The sequence below is a fragment of the Oncorhynchus mykiss genome, chromosome 2 (genome assembly GCF_057628025.1).
Source record: "Oncorhynchus mykiss isolate SJ-2025 chromosome 2, ASM5762802v1, whole genome shotgun sequence".
In the NCBI taxonomy this organism is placed as follows: domain Eukaryota; kingdom Metazoa; phylum Chordata; class Actinopteri; order Salmoniformes; family Salmonidae; genus Oncorhynchus; species Oncorhynchus mykiss.
In genome coordinates, this window is record NC_143023.1 from 62,170,206 (window position 1) to 62,189,897 (window position 19,692).

Genomic DNA, 19,692 nt, shown 5'->3' on the forward strand with positions numbered 1-19,692 from the left:
ATCGTTCCCTGGGGTACAAAAATATAAAAATACACAATGTACCTTCAGAGGTACACATAATGATCTCACATGGTACTGTTCGATGCCTTTTAGGGTACATACAGAGTATAATGGTAAATGTTTGTACCCTATATTTTGAATGTAAAGGTACAATCACCACACACACCTACAAAAAATGGGTACAATGTGAAGGTACATTTCTGTTTCCCAGGGTACAAACACATTTTGTGTATCCTCAATATACTTAAGAATACCCAACATAAGGTACAATTATGAATTTTTGCCACCTCAAGGGAACTAATGGCTTTGTCACTGCGGTGGTACCTGAAAAAAAAGGCTAAATGTTACCATAATATAATTATTATAATCATCATAATATCATATATGCTCTACTGCAGGTTGATTAATATCTGAGTTTTTGCATGTACATTGATTGAATGATTGATTGATTGATCTTATGCTACACAAAGATAAATAACATGCATTTGTCTCAACTAATCCAATCAGTTAGTTAGATTTTTTACACCCTTTACTGAAGTGGTTGTCCACTTTAAACCTTTACAGTCTTAGTTGCGGGTGAATAAAAATTCCAACTGTTAGATATCCTAACTCTGGCTGGATTCCAAGAGGAATAATTACAAATCCCTTTGCAAGCCAGCATAATGTGACTTGAAGGTAGGGTTGCACATTTCTTGCAACATACACAAACCTCCCAGGTTTTCCAGAAATCCCGGTTGTAAAAGTCTTGGAAACAGGAGAGAATAAGCAGGAATGCCTTTAAACAGGATCTTTTGAAAATCTGTGAATTTAGCAAGCCTACTTGCAGTCCTGATGTACCCTGTAAACCCATGAATTTCAGGCTATTGTATTAGCGTCAATCTAGACCTCAAATTTAGGCCTTAAGAAATATTTTATGTATTGGCATAAAGTTTCATTTGAATTATAAAATGCTATATGCCCAGAACTTATTTGATGAAGGCCACAGAGTGAACATGAACAAATTAAATAAAATGTGTCTGTCACTAACAAATACAGTCATGGGTAGTAACTCTACGATGCACTCGAAAAGGCAAGGCACACTGGGAAATTATATTGGAGGCGTGGCTTAGTGGGAGAGTGGCTTTCAGATTGTTATGTTGGCCACTGTTTATTGGAAGTGTTGTACAAGTTTAACTGGTCTATGGTAGAGGTACATTTTTGTCAATGTGGTTGTACTGTATAAAGGCAAAAAAGCACGCTGCCTATGGGAGGGCAGCTCCCGCTCAGCACAGTCAAAGCACTTCTTTGTCCTGGCACCCAATTGGTGGAACCAGCTTCCCCCTGAAGCTAGGACAGCAGAGTCCCTGCCCAACTTCTGAAAGCATGTAAAACCCTACCTCTTCAAAAATTATTTTAAATAATCCCCCTCCTCACTTGCCATCCCCCCCAAAAAATGTTAAACAAAAATAAATCTGAACCAACAATGCTCTTGACTCCCCCCCCCCCCCCCCCCCCTTCTATCTCTGACTTTGCTGATAACTACATTGTAGAGGGAAAGTGTACTTACTATGCCTGTGATACAGTGCATTAAACAAATAACATATTACATTTACATAAGTATTCAGACCCTTTACTAGGTACTTTGTTGAAGCACTTCTGGCAGCGATTACAGACCTGAGTTTTCTAGGGTATTACCCTACAAGCTTGGCACACCTGCATTTGGAGAGTTTCTCACATTCTTCTCTGCAGATCCTCTCAAGCTCTGTCAGGTTGGATGGGGAGCGTCGCTGCACAGTTATTGTCAGGTCTCTCCAGAGATGTTCGATTGGTTTCAAGGCCAGGCTCTGGCTGGGCCACTCAAGGACATTCAGAGACTTGTCCCGAAGCCACTGGCTAGGGTCGTTGTCCTGCTGGAAGGTGAACCTTCACCCCAGTCTAGAGCACTCTGGAGCAGGCTTTCATCAAGGATCTCTCTGTACTTTGCTCAGTTCATCTTTCCCTTGATCCTGACTAGTCTCCCAGTCCTGTCGCTGAAAAACATCCCCACAGCATGATGCTGCCACCACCATGCTTCACCTTAGGGATGTGTCAGGTTTCCTCCAGACGTGATGGTTGGCATTCAGGCCAAATATTTCAATCTTGGTTTCATCAGACCAGAGAACCTTGTTTCTCTTGGTCTGAGAGTCCTTTAGGTGCCTTTTGACAAACTCCAAGTGGGCTGTCATGTGCTTTTTACTGAGGAGTGGCTTCCGTCTGGCCACTCTACCATAAATGCCTGATTGTTGGGGTGCTGCAGAGATGGTTGTCCTTCTGGAAGTTTCTCCCATCTCCACAGAGGAACTCTGTCAGAGTGACCATCGAGTTCTTGGTCACCTCCCTGACCAAGGCCCTCCCCTGATTGCTCAGTTTGGCCGGGCAGCGATCTCTAGGAAGAGTCTTGGTGGTTCCAAACTTCTTCCATTTAAGAATAATGGAGGCCACTGTGTTCTTGTGGACCTTCAATGCTACATAAATGTTTTGGTACCCTTCCCCAGATCTGTGCCTTGACAAAATCCTGTCTCGGAGCTCTACAGACAATTCCTTCAACCTCATGGCTTGTTTTTTTTATGACATGCACTGTCAACTGTGGGACCTTATATAGACAGGTGTGTGCATTTCCAAATCATGTCCAATGGTGGACTCCAATCAAGTTGTAGAAACATCTCAAGGATGATCAATGGAAACAGGATGCATCTGAGCTCAATTTCGAGTCTCATAGCAAAAGGTCTGGATAAGGTTTCTCTGTTTTTGTTTTTTTAATACATTTGCAAACATTTTGAAAAACCTTTTTTGTTTTGTCATTACAGGGTATTCTGTGTAGATTGGTGAGGAAAACATTTTATTTCGTACATTTTAGAATAAGGCTGTAATGTAACAACATGTGAGTCTGAATACTTTCCGAAGGCACTGTTTGATGTTGTCCCACCTAGCTATCTTAAGATGAATGCACTAACTGTAAAACCCTTTAGGTACATAACTTGTACCCCAGATAGTAGCTTTCTCCACAGGTACATTTACATTCTCTGCAGATCCTCTCAAGTAAAAGTAGAAAGGAGGCCCTTACAGGGTACCACCTCAGTGACAAGCAGTTGTACCCGTTTAGTAACAAATGTAAACCTTTGTTTTCTGAGAGTGTAGTGAGAGCGAGATAGAACTGGGACTGAGTTCAATATTGTGTTCCGTCTAACTATATATACTGAACAAAAATAGAAAGGCAACATGTAACAATTTAAAAGATTTTACTGAGTTACAGTTCATAGAAGGAAATCAGTCAATTGAAATATATGAATTAGGCCCTAATCTATGGATTTCACATGACTGGGCAGGGGCGTAGTCATGGGTGGACCTGGGAGGGCATAGGCCTAGCCACTCGAGTGTCAGGCCCACCCATTTGGGAGCCAGATCCAGCCAATCAGAATGAGTTTTTCCCCTCCAAAACTGCTTTTTTTTTTTTCAGACAGAAATACTCCTCAGTTTCATCAGCTGTCCAGTTGGCTGGTCTCATATGATCCCGCAGGTGAAAAAGCCGATGTGGCCGGATAAGAAAAAACACGTTTGATTATGTGTGTGTGTGTGCGTGCGTGCGGGCGGGCGGGCGGGCGGGCGGGCGTGCATGCATGCGGGAGAGAGTTAGGCTACATGGAGGGAATCATTGGCTAATTTGGTTCATCAGGCTGACACCCAGTGGTCTTATTGAGGGAAGATGTGGTTTTGGCAACGTGAAGATAAGAATTCCGGAGTATGGTGTCTGTTAGGAAATGTACTCTGTGAGGTGCGGCAGTGGGGAAGGTGAAGGTTATTGCAGTGTCTCGTGTTATATACAGATGGATGGATTTCAGAATGAACCTGGAAGAATCCATTGAAGGGTTTAGGTAAACTGTCTGAAAGGTATGAGTATTTGTAGATGAAAGTGCATAATTGGCGTTCATTAATGTCATAAATAGACAAGATATTGAGTTTCTTAAACAAAGGTGCAGATGGAGCCAGTTAATTAGAGGAGGTGGCTAGTCTCGCCAATGTCTTTTGTATGATGAGTATTTGTGTAGGTAGGAGGCATATGTACTGGCCCAGACAATATTACAGTAAATGAGATATGGGAAAACTAAGCTTATAGTATAGAGTTAGGAATCTAGCCTGATGAACCAAACCTCTAATCTCTCTGATGATACCAACAGATTTCATCACTTTGCTACAGACAAATGTAATATGATCTTTCCAGGACAACTTTTCATCAATTACAACTCATCAGAGGAATATAGTGGATGGGACTTGTTCCACTTCATTCCCACTAATTGAGAATCTTGCTCTTTTTATTTCTTTACAATATTTCTCATCGTTACTAGTGAATAAAATAAAGATGGATTTTCTTTTTACATTTAAAGATCATTTGTTTATCTGGAAGCATTCAGACAATTTCATCAATTACAACTCATCTGGAAGCATTCAGAAATGTGTCCGCCGCATTTAACCCAACCTCTCTGAATGAGAGGGCTGCCTTAAATCAACATAATAATGCAATGTAGAAAGTAATATATCATGATCAACGGTGTCAAATGCTTTGGATTCATCTAAAAAGATGCCAAGAGCGTATTTATTGTTGGTGTAACAAATGTGGGCTGAGAGTCGGGAAGCAAGTTCAGGGAGTGAGTGTTTTAATAAATAAACACAACATAATACAAAATAAGAAACATGAACAACACACAGATAGGAAACAGAAACAATAACGCCTGGGGAAGGAACCAAAGGGAGCGACATATACAGGGAAGGTAATCAGGGAAGTGATGGAGTACAGGTGAGTCTGATGACTCGCAGGTGCGCGTAACGATGGTGACAGGTGTGCACCATAACGAGCAGCCATGGCGACCTAGAGGCCAGAGCACACGTGACAGTACCCCCTCCCTGATGCACAGCTCCAGCATGAGAGCCTGATGAGCCGACAGACCTCCCCGGTTGCCTCGGTCGAGGCATGGGAGCCTGTCGAGCCCGCTGTGGCATGGGAGCCTGTCGAGCCCACTGTGGCATGGGAGCCTGTCGAGCCCACTGAGGTATGGAAACCTGTCGGGCCAGCTGAGGCATGGGAGCCTGTCGAGCCCGCTGTGGCATGGGAGCCTGTCGAGCCCACTGAGGTATGGAAACCTGTCGGGCCAGCTCCGGTTCAGACACCCGGACCCGACATCACCTCCAAAACAAAAAATACAAATATAAAACACCCCCTAATGCTTCCCTTTGGCAAGGCGTTATTCTATAACAAGCGCGCTGAGAGTCAGGAAGCAAGTTTAGGGAGTGAGGGGTTTATTAAATAAAAGCAACAATGAACACAAACAATGCACCTACATGAAAACAGAGTCAATAACACCTAAGGAAAGAGCCAAGGGGAGTGACAGATATAGGGAAGATAATCAAGGAGGTGATGGAGTCCAGGTGTGTGTCATGAGGCGCAGGTGCGCGAGACGATGGTGACAGGTGTGCGGGATAATCAGCAGCCTGATGACCTAGAGGCCGGAGAGGGAGTATACGTGACAGTTGGTAAGGGTTGTAAAGTTGCAAAAGAGACATATCTGTGGAGTAGTTTTTACGAAAACCATATTGGTGCTCATATAGAATACAGTGTTGATTTACATGTTTCAACATTCTCTGATACAACAATTTGAGGGGTTTTAGAAAAACATGGTAGTACAGATATTGGGCGATAATTTGTAAAATATCTTGGATCCCCAGATTTATAGAGGGTGATCATTTTGGAAAATGTTTTAATCTTTAGGAACAATACCAGTTTGCATAGATTTGGTGAAGATATACGTTAGAGGCTCAGTAATCAGGGAAGACACTGATTTCACCTGAGAAGCATCAATCTCATCACGACCTGCTGCTGATATCATTAAGTTACCTCCATCACCTCCATTACATCTGGAAGATCAAACTGAAGCAGAGAAGGGAAATATCCCTTCATGTAATCCAAGGGATTTCTATCAGTTTTCTCAATTTTCTTTGATAGAGAGTAACATACATTCACAAAAAACACATTGAATAACATCAGGTTCACTATAGGGCTTATTTTCAACAATACATTGAGATTGGATAGTTGTAGATGCCTTTTTCTTATTCAACAGTTGATTGAGGGTTTTCCCAGTTGCCATCATATTATTTAAGGATTCTTGGAATTTGTTGGGGAAAATATATTTTGGGGGATATGTGAAGTAGATGAGTAAATTTGTTCTCACACTGAACATTAATTTATCCGGCAACAGCTCTGGTGGACAGTCCTGCAGTTAGCGTGCCAGTTGCACTCTCCCTCAAAACTTGAGACATCTATGGCATCTGTGTTGTGTGACAAACGGCACATTTTAGAGTGGGCTTTTATTTTCCCCAGCACAAGGTGCATCTGTGTAATAATCATGCTGTTTAATCTGCTTCTTGATATGCCACACCTGTCAGGTGGATGAATTATCTTGGCAAAAGAGAAATGCTCACTAACAGGGATGTAAACACATTTGCATTTTAGTGAAATACGCTTTTTGTGAGTATGGAACATTTCTGGGATCTTTAATTTCAGCTCATGAAACATGGGAGCAACACTTTACATGTTGCGTTTATATTTTTGTTCAGTATAGATACAGTACAGACGGACACACACCGACATGCCTGTACATATGTTGGATCTTAATTTGACCATCCTGTTGCAGGTAGTTAACATGTGTAGTATATTTGAGGTTTAAAAAGTATTCTGAAGTTTGTAATTTCCACTTTCACATTTCAGACTTAATTTTCCCTTACAAAAAATGTATCAACCCCTACAAAAATGTCCATTAATTATAATTCACATAATAATTAACATTCCCTGTTGCTACAGGTTATTTTCCTGCTGTAGAAAACTGGCTCAAATGAAGATCTTACATGTGTAGCCTCACGCACAACCGCTTGCGCGTGCGCTCACACACAACCACACGCACGCACACGCACACACACCAAAGAGCCCCATCCCACCCCATCCCATATTCCTTCAGTCAAGTGAGATTTCTAAGCTGTCTGCACTGACTGATTGTAATTAAAACATCACTCCTGCTTAGTGAAGCCCCTGCTCCCAAACACATCCCTGATTCAGCTCCCAGAAAATAGTCTTTATTCCCCGACCGGATCCCTTCCTCACAGGCCCAGCACACCATTCACAACATTTTCCCACCGCAGGGGGCTAGAGCGGCCCAGTTCAGGGCATTTGTTTGAAAGTCGTGGGTCTTAACAATCTAGAAGCCTTTTCTGAGGCTGATGTGTTTTGGTCTTTTGTGCTTTTGCAGGTTCTTTTGGGGTCAGCGTGTTTTTTCCCCTTTCTTTCTACCCCCGTTTTCTTTTTCTTTTTCAAATTGTATTATTATTCTAGTCAAAGACATAGACGTTTGCTTTCCCACAACCTGTAGTTGTTTGACTTTGTTGTACTTGTTGTATTCAGGGTCTCGCAGTGACCGTAAATTAGAGATACAGATAGGCTTTGTCAGATAGCTATCTATCTATGTGGAATCAACAAATGATCTATCTGCATAATATATTTTACTGGACTTCTTTACTACGTCTATTCTAATGATCACTCACAGTGCTTTACACTTTATTCCACCACCAAACTGCTTCTAGTTCATAATGTACGCATAGAGATTCTTGACCTGTATATCATTTGCAACAGAACTGACCAACAGACAGAACTGAATAGTATACCGTCTATAGCTCTGAACAGAAGACAGCAAGGACAGCAACTTACACAACCAATACTGTTGTCTATGAAGTTGTGTTCACCCGATACAACAACCCATTGAACCTGCCGAAAGGGTGGGCAGACGTTTCATCGGTAGTTGTAACCTTTGGCAGAGTTCTCCTAATGCTTGCTTCTTGTAGTAGCTTGACATTGGATCCTTCACCTTCTCATTTCACTGTGTGCTGGGTCACCACGACTCAGTCCTTATACAAGGACCTGGTGAGCTTCTTCTTCAAGTTTGTATTGGCGGATCGCAACCCACTGACAGATGCATACACAGCCACCTACTGTACTGGAGTGTGAAGCCACTATATTCTCCTCGCTAACCCTGAATTTCTAATAAAATAAAACAATTCCCTACAAATCTCACTACTCCCATCACCCCCACCCAAAATAACAACCTGTTAAACAACCTCTCCCTTACTACATCATACATTTCACAAAATAATAACACATGTTCAACCGTTTCCTGTACCATACCGCCATTACACATTCCAGTACCATTCAATCCTGTATGCCCTAACCTCATCCTATACAACGCCACTTCCCCCCGTCGGTTCCCATTATATGACACTATTTCCCGTACAGATTTGAACTAATAATCCCAATAGGATACATCTATAAGTACAGCTGAGAGGATTGTTGGTTTGACCATGGGTATGCCCAGAATGATCAAATAGAATGACCATCCCACGGGGCACATACGTCAGTTCAACAGTTTAATAACTTATTTACATTTAATTGAGGTGTAAGCTAATGTGAATTCAACATGAAATCAACAAATATTTAAACCGTGTCATTGGAATTAGGTTAAAAGTGGGGTAAAAAACTAAATAATGATATTGAAATTCCTTTCAACGGCATCACATTAAATATTTTGGTTGAAATGACGTGGAAAAAATGTTGATTCAACCACTTTGTGCTTAATGGGATAATATCAAATACTCCATCCACTACCTCAAGTGTATATGATCAGTACAATTTTGTTTTAAAGGTCGACTTAGACATGATAAAGGGAGTCAAGACAATGTTAGAAATCAAAGCAAAACAACTGCTTCGGGACACCATAGTTCAGTCGCTCAGTCCTGTTTGCCAGTAAAGCTTAATTAAATTTGCCTGCACATTCCATTCTTTAAAATATGTGTCAAGACCTTGTCCAGAATAATTGTCACACTTGGTGATTTCCACCGGTCTAAAAAATCACAAAGAAAAAAAGTTGCCAACAACATTTGATTTCAGTTTCCTGCTGTTCTTCACTGCACTGCCACAGGTTGCTGATCCGAGTGCGTCTGCATCCCAAATGACAACCTATTCCCTATGTAGTGCACTACTTTTGACAAGGGCCCATAGGGCTCCAATAGGGCTCTGGTCAAAAGTAGTGAATAGGCTGCTAATTAGGACACACTGTGTCTGTCTGTCAGGCTGAAGACGCTGCCCTGTCTTTCCTTGTTACAATCAGCCTGTCTTGTTCATAACAACCATGCTGTTCATTAGGAGGTTTAAGCATGCAGATCGAGGTCTCCTGTTGTGAAGGCAGGTCGTTTGGGCCTGAACTGTGGTCTGACTGAGACACAGTGGGAAGATTTCTCCATAAATGTTCCCATAGTGCCCTGCTTTATCTTAATTGGACCAATGCGTTGCACTAAGAGGCCATGATGACACATCTTATTGGTTGACGGATGTAAAGTCGGTGGTTGAAAAGCATGTAGTATCATCATGAGTACTCCACACATTTATATCAATTGGAAATCCAGAGGCTCAGCTGGGCATTGAGGAATATGTAAAACTATGTCAAGTATGGGGACATGTATTACAGTCTGAGTGTACAAGACATTAGGAACAACCTCCTAATATTGAGTTGCACCCCCTTTTGCCCCTCAGAGCAGCCTCAATTTGTTGCGGGTATGGACTCTGCAAGGTGTCGAAAGCGTTCCACAGGGATTCCTGCCCGTGTTGACTCTAATGTTTCCCACAGTTGTGTCAAGTTGGCCTTTGGGTGGTGGACGATTCTTGATACACACGGGAAACTGTTGAGCGTGAAAAACCCAGCAGCGCTGCAGTTCCTATACACACTCAAACCAGTGCACCTGGCACTTCCTTCCAAAGGCACTGACATTTTTTCGTCTTGCCCATTCACCCTCTGAATGGCACACATAAACAATCCATGTCTCAGGCTTCAAAAGCCGTCTTTAACCTGTCTCCTCCCCTTCATCTACACTGATTGAAGTGGATTTAACAAGTGACATTATTAAGGGCTTATTATTATTAGCTTTCACCTGGTCAGTGAAAAGAGCAGGTGTTCCTAATGTTTTTTACACTCAGTATGATAGGACATTATTTTCTCTTTTTTTTTCTTTATTTTTTTACCCTATTACCCCCTATTGGTTAGTGTGTCAGATAAACATTAATTTGTTAGGGTTAGTGGTTAGGTATCCTGGCCTGAGTGCCAGTCTGTTTCTACTCGCTTGCCACTCGAGTTCCCACTTAGAAGTCAGCTTGAAGTGCATTTATTGGTCGATAAACAAACACTAGGGGCAGTGATGTATTAACAGTGTTATGAGACTAGTGTTACATATCGCAATACTTCAGCATATTTGGGATACTTCAGCAGTCTGCGGTTATTATACTTTTAAAAAAATGTGTTAAATGCAACTAAGGTGCAATAGGGATTGATTTCTCAAACAGTTTTTCGCGTCAACTGGTCATTGGTTTTCATTCATTGTCAAGTAGAGCCCCCTAGTGGTCATTTGATGAGGGGTACTGCCTCACAAAATGACAGAATCAACTCAAAGAAACGTAGGCTACTACAGAATGGTTCCACACAAAAAAAAATGAAACATGTTCAGTGAATTTGTCAAGGTTACAGGAATACATAGAGTGATATTGCCAGGCTTAATATTCATCCAGAAATGGGTATTCAGGATGGTCACTCCACCTGTGGGGGAAAATAAACACTGTATCAACACCTAAATATGAAAACTGACTCAATATTGTAGCTACTAAAGTGCAATACTTACATTAAAAGCTCCACAAAACGGATGTCTTTGTTCAGGCCTTCAATTGCTTTCATTTCATCCTCAGTGAGTGAAAAGTCAAATATCTATAAGAGTACAAAAAGGGGGGTATAACTGAAATAGTTCACCATGCAGTATACACTGAGTGTACAAAACATTAGGAACATCTCCCTCATATTGCAGGCGTTCCTAATGTTTTGTACACTCAGTGTATATTAGTGGTTGTTGACTACGTTTAATTCCGTTGAACCTGAAAGTTGTCCTTGATCCTGTGAGTGCTGAAGCTCTTGGGGATGACCACCACTCCTCTCTGGACATTGAATCGCAGGGCCACCTGAGCACTGTTCTTTCTGTACTTCTTCGCTATGGACACCAGGACCTCATCCTCCAACAGAGGAGGGCATTTCAGGTTCACCCAGGAGGCGTCCCGTGAGGTGCCTAAGGGGCTGTAGCCTACGATCACAATGTTATTCTGGCGGCAGTACTTAAGCAGCTTGGGCTGAGTGAAGTATGGATGGCACTCGACCTGTATTGAAAAATACATACAGCACTTATTAGTTGCGTGCACAAATCTCAAAAGGAGGTTTTCCACATGTAATTGCATAAGCATCTCAGCATTGAGCGAGAGTATGCCCCACCTGGTTGGACACAGGTCTGTGTTTGAGGCCAGGCTTTCGCAGTAGGAGCTCCAGCTGTCTCCTGTTGAAGTTGGAGACTCCCAGAGATTTGACCAGCCCTGCATCTTTGCAGGCCTCTAAAGCCTGTTGGAAGAGAGGAGACTTTAAAATATGTCCATTCATACTGATTTACCAGAATGAGAGAGACATACCGCAGAGAAAAACACAACACAACTTCTAGAGACATTTGAGAACTTTGGAAAGAGGTAGACTGCCTCTTTATGGCATTGTCCTTGACACAGAGATTAGAGCCAAGGCCATTGCAATTCAATTGATATTTCTGCCCAGAATATTTACTCTGGGTTTTGTGTATAGGCTAGTGCCTACCCTGTTCTAATACTCTGTAATACATTCTTTTTCTTATACTGTCCATTATAACCACCCCATAAGGATGCTGATAGTTGAGATTCCTTCCGCTATTCTAAACACAATTGATTCTGATAATGAGACGATTATGCATTTGGCTATGGGCCTGGAAGACAGAACTCACCTCCCATGTTGCACAAAGGTCTGTCTCATGGTAAATGTACCGCCCGTCCTCATATTTAGGATAAAACTCATCACCAGGCTGAAATTGAGATACCGTGATAAGAATGACTGACCCATTTGAAACATTTTGAGTTGACTTAAAAATAGTTCATGATAACTTTTTTTGAATTAGTCTTTTACATTGGCCTCGAAGTGGTGGGTGCAATTTCAAACTGACGTCTGTAACTACTGTAGTCTACAATCTGTTAACCTTGAATGCGGTGGGCATCTCGATGATGTATAGATCCACATAGTCCAGTTTCAGGGCCTTCAGTGTCCTCTCTAAGGCAGGCCTGACGAGCTCTGGAGGGTGGAAGGTGTTCCATAGCTGTGACAGGTAGAAGGAGACCGCTATGACCAACCGCTATTAGCCTGACCGACCTGGGTTCAAATACTATTTGATATCATTTCAGATACTTTAGCGTTGCTTGGTTGCAATAGAACCAATGGAAAAGGCCCCAAAATACAAACAAATGCAAAGGTATGTGGTCTTTACCGGACAAAAAATGCAGTTTACCGGACAAAGATTATCGCCTATTCCTGGACAAAAATGCACTTTAAAATTGGGAATCCCCATTGAACATGCTTCTAGTTCTGAATCAAGGACTAGGCATTTGTGCCAATGTAACTGGCCCTTATAATACAGGCCTACTATGGTTCTGTGATTGAAAGTTGTAAGTGATGTTGATGTGTGTAAATCAACCAGCAATAGAGCAACTTCACCTTTCCACAGTAAAAGATGTCTTCTCTTTTGACGGTTCCATCTGCAATTTTCTCTCTTATGGCTTGACCTACTTCGTGCTCATTGAAATACACCAAAGCCCCATCAAAGTGTCTGTACCCCACATCTATTGCATGCTTCACACTGTTTAACGCTGTGCCTCTGGGTGTCTGTCAAAAAAACAGAGTTAAGAGAGTGAACGTGCATGAAAGAAATAAGTCAAGTTGACTTTTATCTTAAACTTAGAGACATTAGGTCGGCCTACTTTGTTTATCACTAGTTAAATGTTTAACCAGTCAATTACAGCAGTAAACATGGACTTTGTGCTGTTATGAACATGGACTCATTTGATCTTTGATTATTAGAGCGCATTCTAGTTTACAGGTGGTTGACCTTGTCCCCAGGCTAAACGTGTCTGGGAAGGAGATTAACAGGTGGCCTGCCTGTCAGTGAGAAATCCTGATTATGTCATCCAAATCAGACTGTCAGGTATACTCTTGAAAAATGTGAAATTCAAACAGTGCTATTCATGAATACTCCACAAACATTGTAATGTGTGATTTGACATTTTGTCAAATCTTTTTTTCCCGCATGCACCTGTTGTTCAAACTGCTCTTTAAAAAAAAAAAAAAAAAGGTTTCCCTTACCGTTCGTGGGTCTCCATAAGTCCCCAGTCCAAATAGGGGAATCCGGTTCCCATCACTGAGGGGAACACTGTGTTTCTCAGCAGTCAAGTTCATCTCTGAGTTTGTTTGGACTATGGGAGAAGTGAGGCTAGGGCTTCTTTATGTAGGAAACTTAATGGCTAATGTATTACTGAGCTACCTTTGAGCTACCAGAGTGCAAAATTACCCGCCCAGCGCACCGTGCTCTACTCTCTGTGTAACAGTACAAAATGGACCAGAAAACCCAGGGGAGGAGGACTGCCCCCTCTCATTGAAGTCATAGAGTTCAAGGCCGACTAGGGTAGTACAGGATGATGTTTTCAAAAAGCAGGATCTGTCACGCCCTGACCATAGAGAGCCCTTGTTTCTCTATGGTGTTTCAACTTCAGCCACTTTAATGATGGGAATTGATGGAAATTGATGTAAAATATATCACTAGCCACTTTAAACAATGCTACTTAATATGTTTACATACCCTACATTACTCATCTCATATGTATATGTACAGTGCCTTGCGAAAGTATTCGGCCCCCTTGAACTTTGCGACCTTTTGCCACATTTCAGGCTTCAAACATAAAGATATAAAACTGTATTTTTTTGTGAAGAATCAACAACAAGTGGGACACAATCATGAAGTGGAACGACATTTATTGGATATTTCAAACTTTTTTAACAAATCAAAAACTGAAAAATTGGGCGTGCAAAATTATTCAGCCCCCTTAAGTTAATACTTTGTAGCGCCACCTTTTGCTGCGATTACAGCTGTAAGTCGCTTGGGGTATGTCTCTATCAGTTTTGCACATCGAGAGACTGACATTTTTTCCCATTCCTCCTTGCAAAACAGTTCGAGCTCAGTGAGGTTGGATGGAGAGCATTTGTGAACAGCCGTTTTCAGTTCTTTCCACAGATTCTCGATTGGATTCAGGTCTGGACTTTGACTTGGCCATTCTAACACCTGGATATGTTTATTTTTGACCCATTCCATTGTAGATTTTGCTTTATGTTTTGGATCATTGTCTTGTTGGAAGACAAATCTCTGTCCCAGTCTCAGGTCTTTTGCAGACTCCATCAGGTTTTCTTCCAGAATGGTCCTGTATTTGGCTCCATCCATCTTCCCATCAATTTTAACCATCTTCCCTGTCCCTGCTGAAGAAAAGCAGGCCCAAACCATGATGCTGCCACCACCATGTTTGACAGTGGGGATGGTGTGTTCAGCTGTGTTGCTTTTACGCCAAACATAACGTTTTGCATTGTTGCCAAAAAGTTCAATTTTGGTTTCATCTGACCAGAGCACCTTCTTCCACATGTTTGGTGTGTCTCCCAGGTGGCTTGTGGCAAACTTTAAACGACACTTTTTATGGATATCTTTAAGAAATGGCTTTCTTCTTGCCACTCTTCCATAAAGGCCAGATTTGTGCAATATACGACTGATTGTTGTCCTATGGACAGAGTCTCCCACCTCAGCTGTAGATCTCTGCAGTTCATCCAGAGTGATCATGGGCCTCTTGGCTGCATCTCTGATCAGTCTTCTCCTTGTATGAGCTGAAAGTTTAGAGGGACGGCCAGGTCTTGGTAGATTTGCAGTGGTCTGATACTCCTTCCATTTCAATATTATCGCTTGCACAGTGCTCCTTGGGATGTTTAAAGCTTGGGAAATCTTTTTGTATCCAAATCCGGCTTTAAACTTCTTCACAACAGTATCTCGGACCTGCCTGGTGTGTTCCTTGTTCTTCATGATGCTCTCTGCGCTTTTAACGGACCTCTGAGACTATCACAGTGCAGGTGCATTTATACGGAGACTTGATTACACACAGGTGGATTGTATTTATCATCATTAGTCATTTAGGTCAACATTGGATCATTCAGAGATCCTCACTGAACTTCTGGAGAGAGTTTGCTGCACTGAAAGTAAAGGGGCTGAATAATTTTGCACGCCCAATTTTTCAGTTTTTGATTTGTTAAAAAGGTTTGAAATATCCAATAAATGTCTTTCCACTTCATGATCGTGTCCCACTTGTTGGTGATTATTCACAAAAAAATACAGTTTTATATCTTTATGTTTGAAGCCTGAAATGTGGCAAAAGGTCGCAAAGTTCAAGGGGGCCGAATACTTTCGCAAGGCACTGTATATACTGTACTCTATATCATCTACTGCATCTTTATGTAATACATGTATCACAAGTCACTTTAAACTATGCCACTTTGTTTACATACCCTACATTACTCATCTCATACAGTATGTATATACTGTACTCGATACCATCTACTGCATCTTGCCTATGCCGTTCTGTACCATCACTCATTCATATATCTTTATGTACATATTCTTTATCCCTTTACACTTGTGTGTATAAGGTAGTAGTTTTGGAATTGTTAGGTTACTCGGTTATTACTGCATTGTCGGAACTAGAAGCAGAAGCATTTCGCTACACTTGCATTAACATCTGCCAACCATGTGTATGTGACAAATAAATTTGATTTTGTGTTTAGGGGGGTGTTCTAGTCAATTGTATTTCTTTGTTGGTGGTTTTTGTATGATTCTCAATCAGAGGCAGTTGGTAAAGTAGCTATTTTTCCCACCTGTGTTTGTGGGATATTGGCTTGTGTACTATGTAGTCACGTTTTGTTGTTTGGTTATTGTTTTGCTTAAGTTTCACTTGGTAATAAAGATGTGGAACTCTACGTACACTGCGCCTTGGTCCAGTTCCGTCACGGCTTTCTTCCTGGGAAGGAGAGGCGGACCAAAATGCAGCTTGGTTATAGTTCATGGCTCTTTAATAAGAAACCTCAAACATGAACAAACTACAAAACAATAAACGTGAAACCAGTAACAGTCCTAACTGGAGCATAAAACATAAAGACAGGAAACAATCACCTACAAAATACCCAAAGAATATGGCTGCCTAAATATGGCTCCCAATCAGAGACAACGATTAACACCTGCCTCTGATTGAGAACCACTCTAGGCAACCAGACTTACCTAGACAACTAAACACAACCCCATTAATCTAAAAACCTAGACAAGGAGAAACACAATAAATCACCCATGTCACACCCTGGCCTAACCAAAATAATAAAGAAAACAAAGATAACTAAGGCCAGGGTGTGACAAGTTCTTACGACAACCGTGACAGGATCCCTCATTATAGTGATATATTCTATGTTTTTTCTTTATTTGTACTATTTTCTACATTGTAGAATAATAGTGAAGACTTCAAAACTATGAAATAACACATTTGGAATCATGTAGTAATTAAAAGATTATTCAAAGTAACCAACCATTGCCTTGATGACAGCTTTGCACACATTTGGCATTCCCTGAACCAGCTTCATGAGAATGCATTTCAATTAACAGGTATGCCTTGTTAAAAGTTAATTTGTGGAATTTCTTTCCTTCTTAATGCGTTTCTGTCACGTTCTTTCAAAATCGAACCCAGAAGCAGACCAGGACAAGGAGAGTAGGAAGAAGTTGAGTATTTATTTACAAGTGAATGTGAATGGGTAGATATATCCAGGTGGCGTAGCGGGCAGCGGTGGTGAGTTGATGGGAGTAAATAGGTGGATCCAATGGGGTAGCGGAATCCTCCGACGACCAGGCGGGAATGGGGTAAATGATCCGGGTGAGTAACTGAAGACAGAACAAACGGAGGTAAGTTTAAGGCAAGCAATACGTAACAAAACAAATTCTATCCAACTTGAGGCTGATACTATGGCACAACATACTGTTCATGGTTAACGATCCGGCAGGGAATGGATGTCAGGTCAGAGCTTTTGAAGGGGAGAGGTGATGATCAGGACAGGTGTGCAGATTACTGATGGGATACAGGTGCGGGTGAACATCGATCTCCCAACAAGCTAATTCGCCCGGCAACCAGACAGGGTGCGTTCCAGGACACCGGAAACACACTCCAGGACAGAAACACAGGCAAACACAGACTCAGGAAGCGGGATTCGTGACAGTTTCAGCCAGTCAGTTGTGAAAATGTAGGAGTGGTATACAGAAGATGGTCTTTTACCAAATAGGGCTAAATCCATATTATGGCAACAAAATCTCAAATAAGGAAAGAGTATCGACAGCCCATCATTACTTTAAGACATGAAGGTCAGTTAATCTGTGATGAAACTGGCTCTCTTGAGGACCACCACAGGAAAAGAACACCCAGAGTTACCTCTGCTGCAGAGGATAAGTTCATCAGAGTTACCAGCCTCAGAAATTGCAGCACAATAAATGCTTCACACAGTTCAATTAACACACATCTCAACATCAACTGTTCAGAGCAGACTGCGTGAATCAGGCCTTCATGGTCAAATTGCTGCAAATAGAAGGACAACAATAAGAAGAGACTTCTTGGGCCAAGAAACACAAGCAATGGACCTTAAAACAGTGGAAATCTGTCCTTTGGTTTGATGAGTCCAAATTTGAGATTTCGGTTCCAACTGTCGTGTCTTTGTGAGACGCAGAGTAGGTGAACAGATGATCTCCGCAGATGATCTCCGTGAAGCATGGAGGAGGAGGTGTTAAGTGTGCAGGGGTGCTTGCAGACACTATCTGTGGTATTTAGAATTCAAGGCACACTTGACCAGCATGGCTACCACAACATTCTGCAGCGATACGCCATCCCATCTGGTGTGCGCTTAGTGGGACTATCATTTGTTTTTCAACAGGACAATAACCACTCACACCTCCAGGCTGTGTGAGGGCTACTTTACCAAGAAGGAGAGTGATTGATTGAGTGCTGCATCAGATGACCTGGCCTCCGCAATCACCCAACCTCAACCCAATTGAGATGATTTGGGATGAGTTGGACCACAGAGTGAAGGGAAAGCAGCCAATATGTGCTCAGGAACTCCTTCAAGGCTGTTGGAAAAGCTTTCCAAGTGCAAAGCTCTCATCAAGGCAAAGGATGGCTACTTTGAAGATTCTCAAATATAACATATTTTTGTTACTAAATTTTTCCATATGTGTTGTTTCATAGTTTTGATGTCTTCACTATTATTCTAGAAAATAGTAAAAACCAAACTTTTGACTGGTACTATGCATTTATGTGTGTGTGTGTGTGTGTGTGTGTGTGTGTGTGTGTGTGTGTGTGTGTGTGTGTGTGTGTATTGCACCAGATGTATGTCCTTAAACTAGTTATAAAAAATGTGCATACTGAAGAACTTAGAAGGATAATTTGGTTGCTACGGCAGCCTGCAGTACCTCGAGGCCGTGTCTGAAATCTGTCTTGCCTACTACTAAAAATGCTAATGTGCACTAATAGTATTGCATACTATTTAGAATGTACTGACTCGTATGAAGGTATACCAGTTTTAAAAATGAATGGAGGTATGGAGATAGCTTTATGCCTAACCCAAAAAAGTGTAAATATATATATATATATATATATATATATAACAAAAACTGGTATGTTTCCATTATCAAATGGGCATAAACAGGAGCAGGGGGAAAAATAAATGTCGTCCTTATGCACTTTAATAGCGAATTCGTTTTTTTCAATCATGCCTAGTAGGCTACTTCGGTTCAAGCAAGTTTGAAGTTCCTGCAGCTATAAAGTGCTTACATATAAAGTGCTGACATTTATTTTCTATCCCCTGAAGAGCCTGAATAAGGATCAAGAAAGCGGTCTGAGGAAGCAGAAGGAGGATATTGGCTGTCCGGACACCTGGATCACGTGATCAACTTCACAAAATGGGCAACAGCTAGGAATGGCGCACAGCTCTCCTGTACTGCAAACGTTTGGTCAGGCCCCCTTCCCTGACTCTCCCTCAGCCTTTAGCCCTGCAGGCTTCCTCTATCCCTGAAGCCTGACAGGAGCCCATGTTCTAAAGCCTATATGAAAACACATGCCTTGTGTTTTCTCAGTTTCAAAAAAGTATTAATAACATCCCTTCTGTCGCAGATTTTGTTTCAGATCAGAAACCTCCTGCGGGCTGAACGCAATATCTTGTTTGTATCGCAGAGCACCGTGCATTTCCAGTGTCGTTCAGGTTTCTGGGCCTCAAATGTCGATCTGGATAAGTGACAAAGCACAATGAGAGAGGCTACACTGAAATCGTACAATTCTATGTCATGTTGAAATTAATCTTGGAGAGTTTTATGTTGGGGGGGGGATGTGCAGACAGGTAACAATAGTAGTAGTAGTTGTTCTTGTAGTGGTAGTAAATTAGTAGTTGTTCTTGTAGTGGTAGTAAATTAGTAGTTGTTCTTGTAGTGGTAGTAAATTAGTAGTTGCAGTGTGCACTGGTGGTCGTGGTGGTAGTAGTAGTATAGTAATAAATTAGTAATAGTGGATCAAGTCTGTTCTTGAAATAAAAGATGGCTACTAGG

The 19,692-nt window shown here is 41.7% G+C and overlaps 1 protein-coding gene and 1 long non-coding RNA gene across 2 annotated transcripts; both read right to left on the minus strand.

The window, feature by feature from the left end:
• Positions 1 to 10,250: 10,250 nt before the first annotated feature.
• On the minus strand, positions 10,251 to 13,598 carry LOC110493394 (aldo-keto reductase family 1 member D1). Its single transcript, XM_021567656.3, has 8 exons — positions 13,347 to 13,598; positions 12,702 to 12,869; positions 12,190 to 12,306; positions 11,941 to 12,018; positions 11,412 to 11,534; positions 11,024 to 11,299; positions 10,777 to 10,859; positions 10,251 to 10,694 (listed from the first exon to the last, which is right to left on the minus strand). The coding sequence occupies exons 1-8, from the start codon at positions 13,437 to 13,439 to the stop codon at positions 10,652 to 10,654; spliced, it is 981 nt and encodes a 326-aa protein (XP_021423331.1). The 5' UTR covers positions 13,440 to 13,598; the 3' UTR covers positions 10,251 to 10,651.
• A 2,519-nt stretch (positions 13,599 to 16,117) lies between these two features.
• Positions 16,118 to 17,270, minus strand: LOC149985176 (uncharacterized). The gene is made up of 2 exons (XR_016487606.1): positions 17,088 to 17,270; positions 16,118 to 16,992 (listed from the first exon to the last, which is right to left on the minus strand). It is a non-coding gene; the product is annotated as an uncharacterized LOC149985176 (long non-coding RNA).
• Between the last annotated feature and the right edge of the window lie 2,422 nt (positions 17,271 to 19,692).

Coding starts and splice junctions, on each gene's coding strand:
- LOC110493394 (XM_021567656.3), bottom strand. CDS start 13,439: ATGAACTTGACTGCTGAGAAACACAGTGTTCCCCTCAGTGATGGGAAC. Junction 12,019..12,189: donor AGATGCCCACCGCATTCAAG/GTTAACAGATTG, acceptor TCTCAATTTCAG/CCTGGTGATGAGTTTTATCC. Junction 11,300..11,411: donor ACAGACCTGTGTCCAACCAG/GTGGGGCATACT, acceptor TTTTCAATACAG/GTCGAGTGCCATCCATACTT.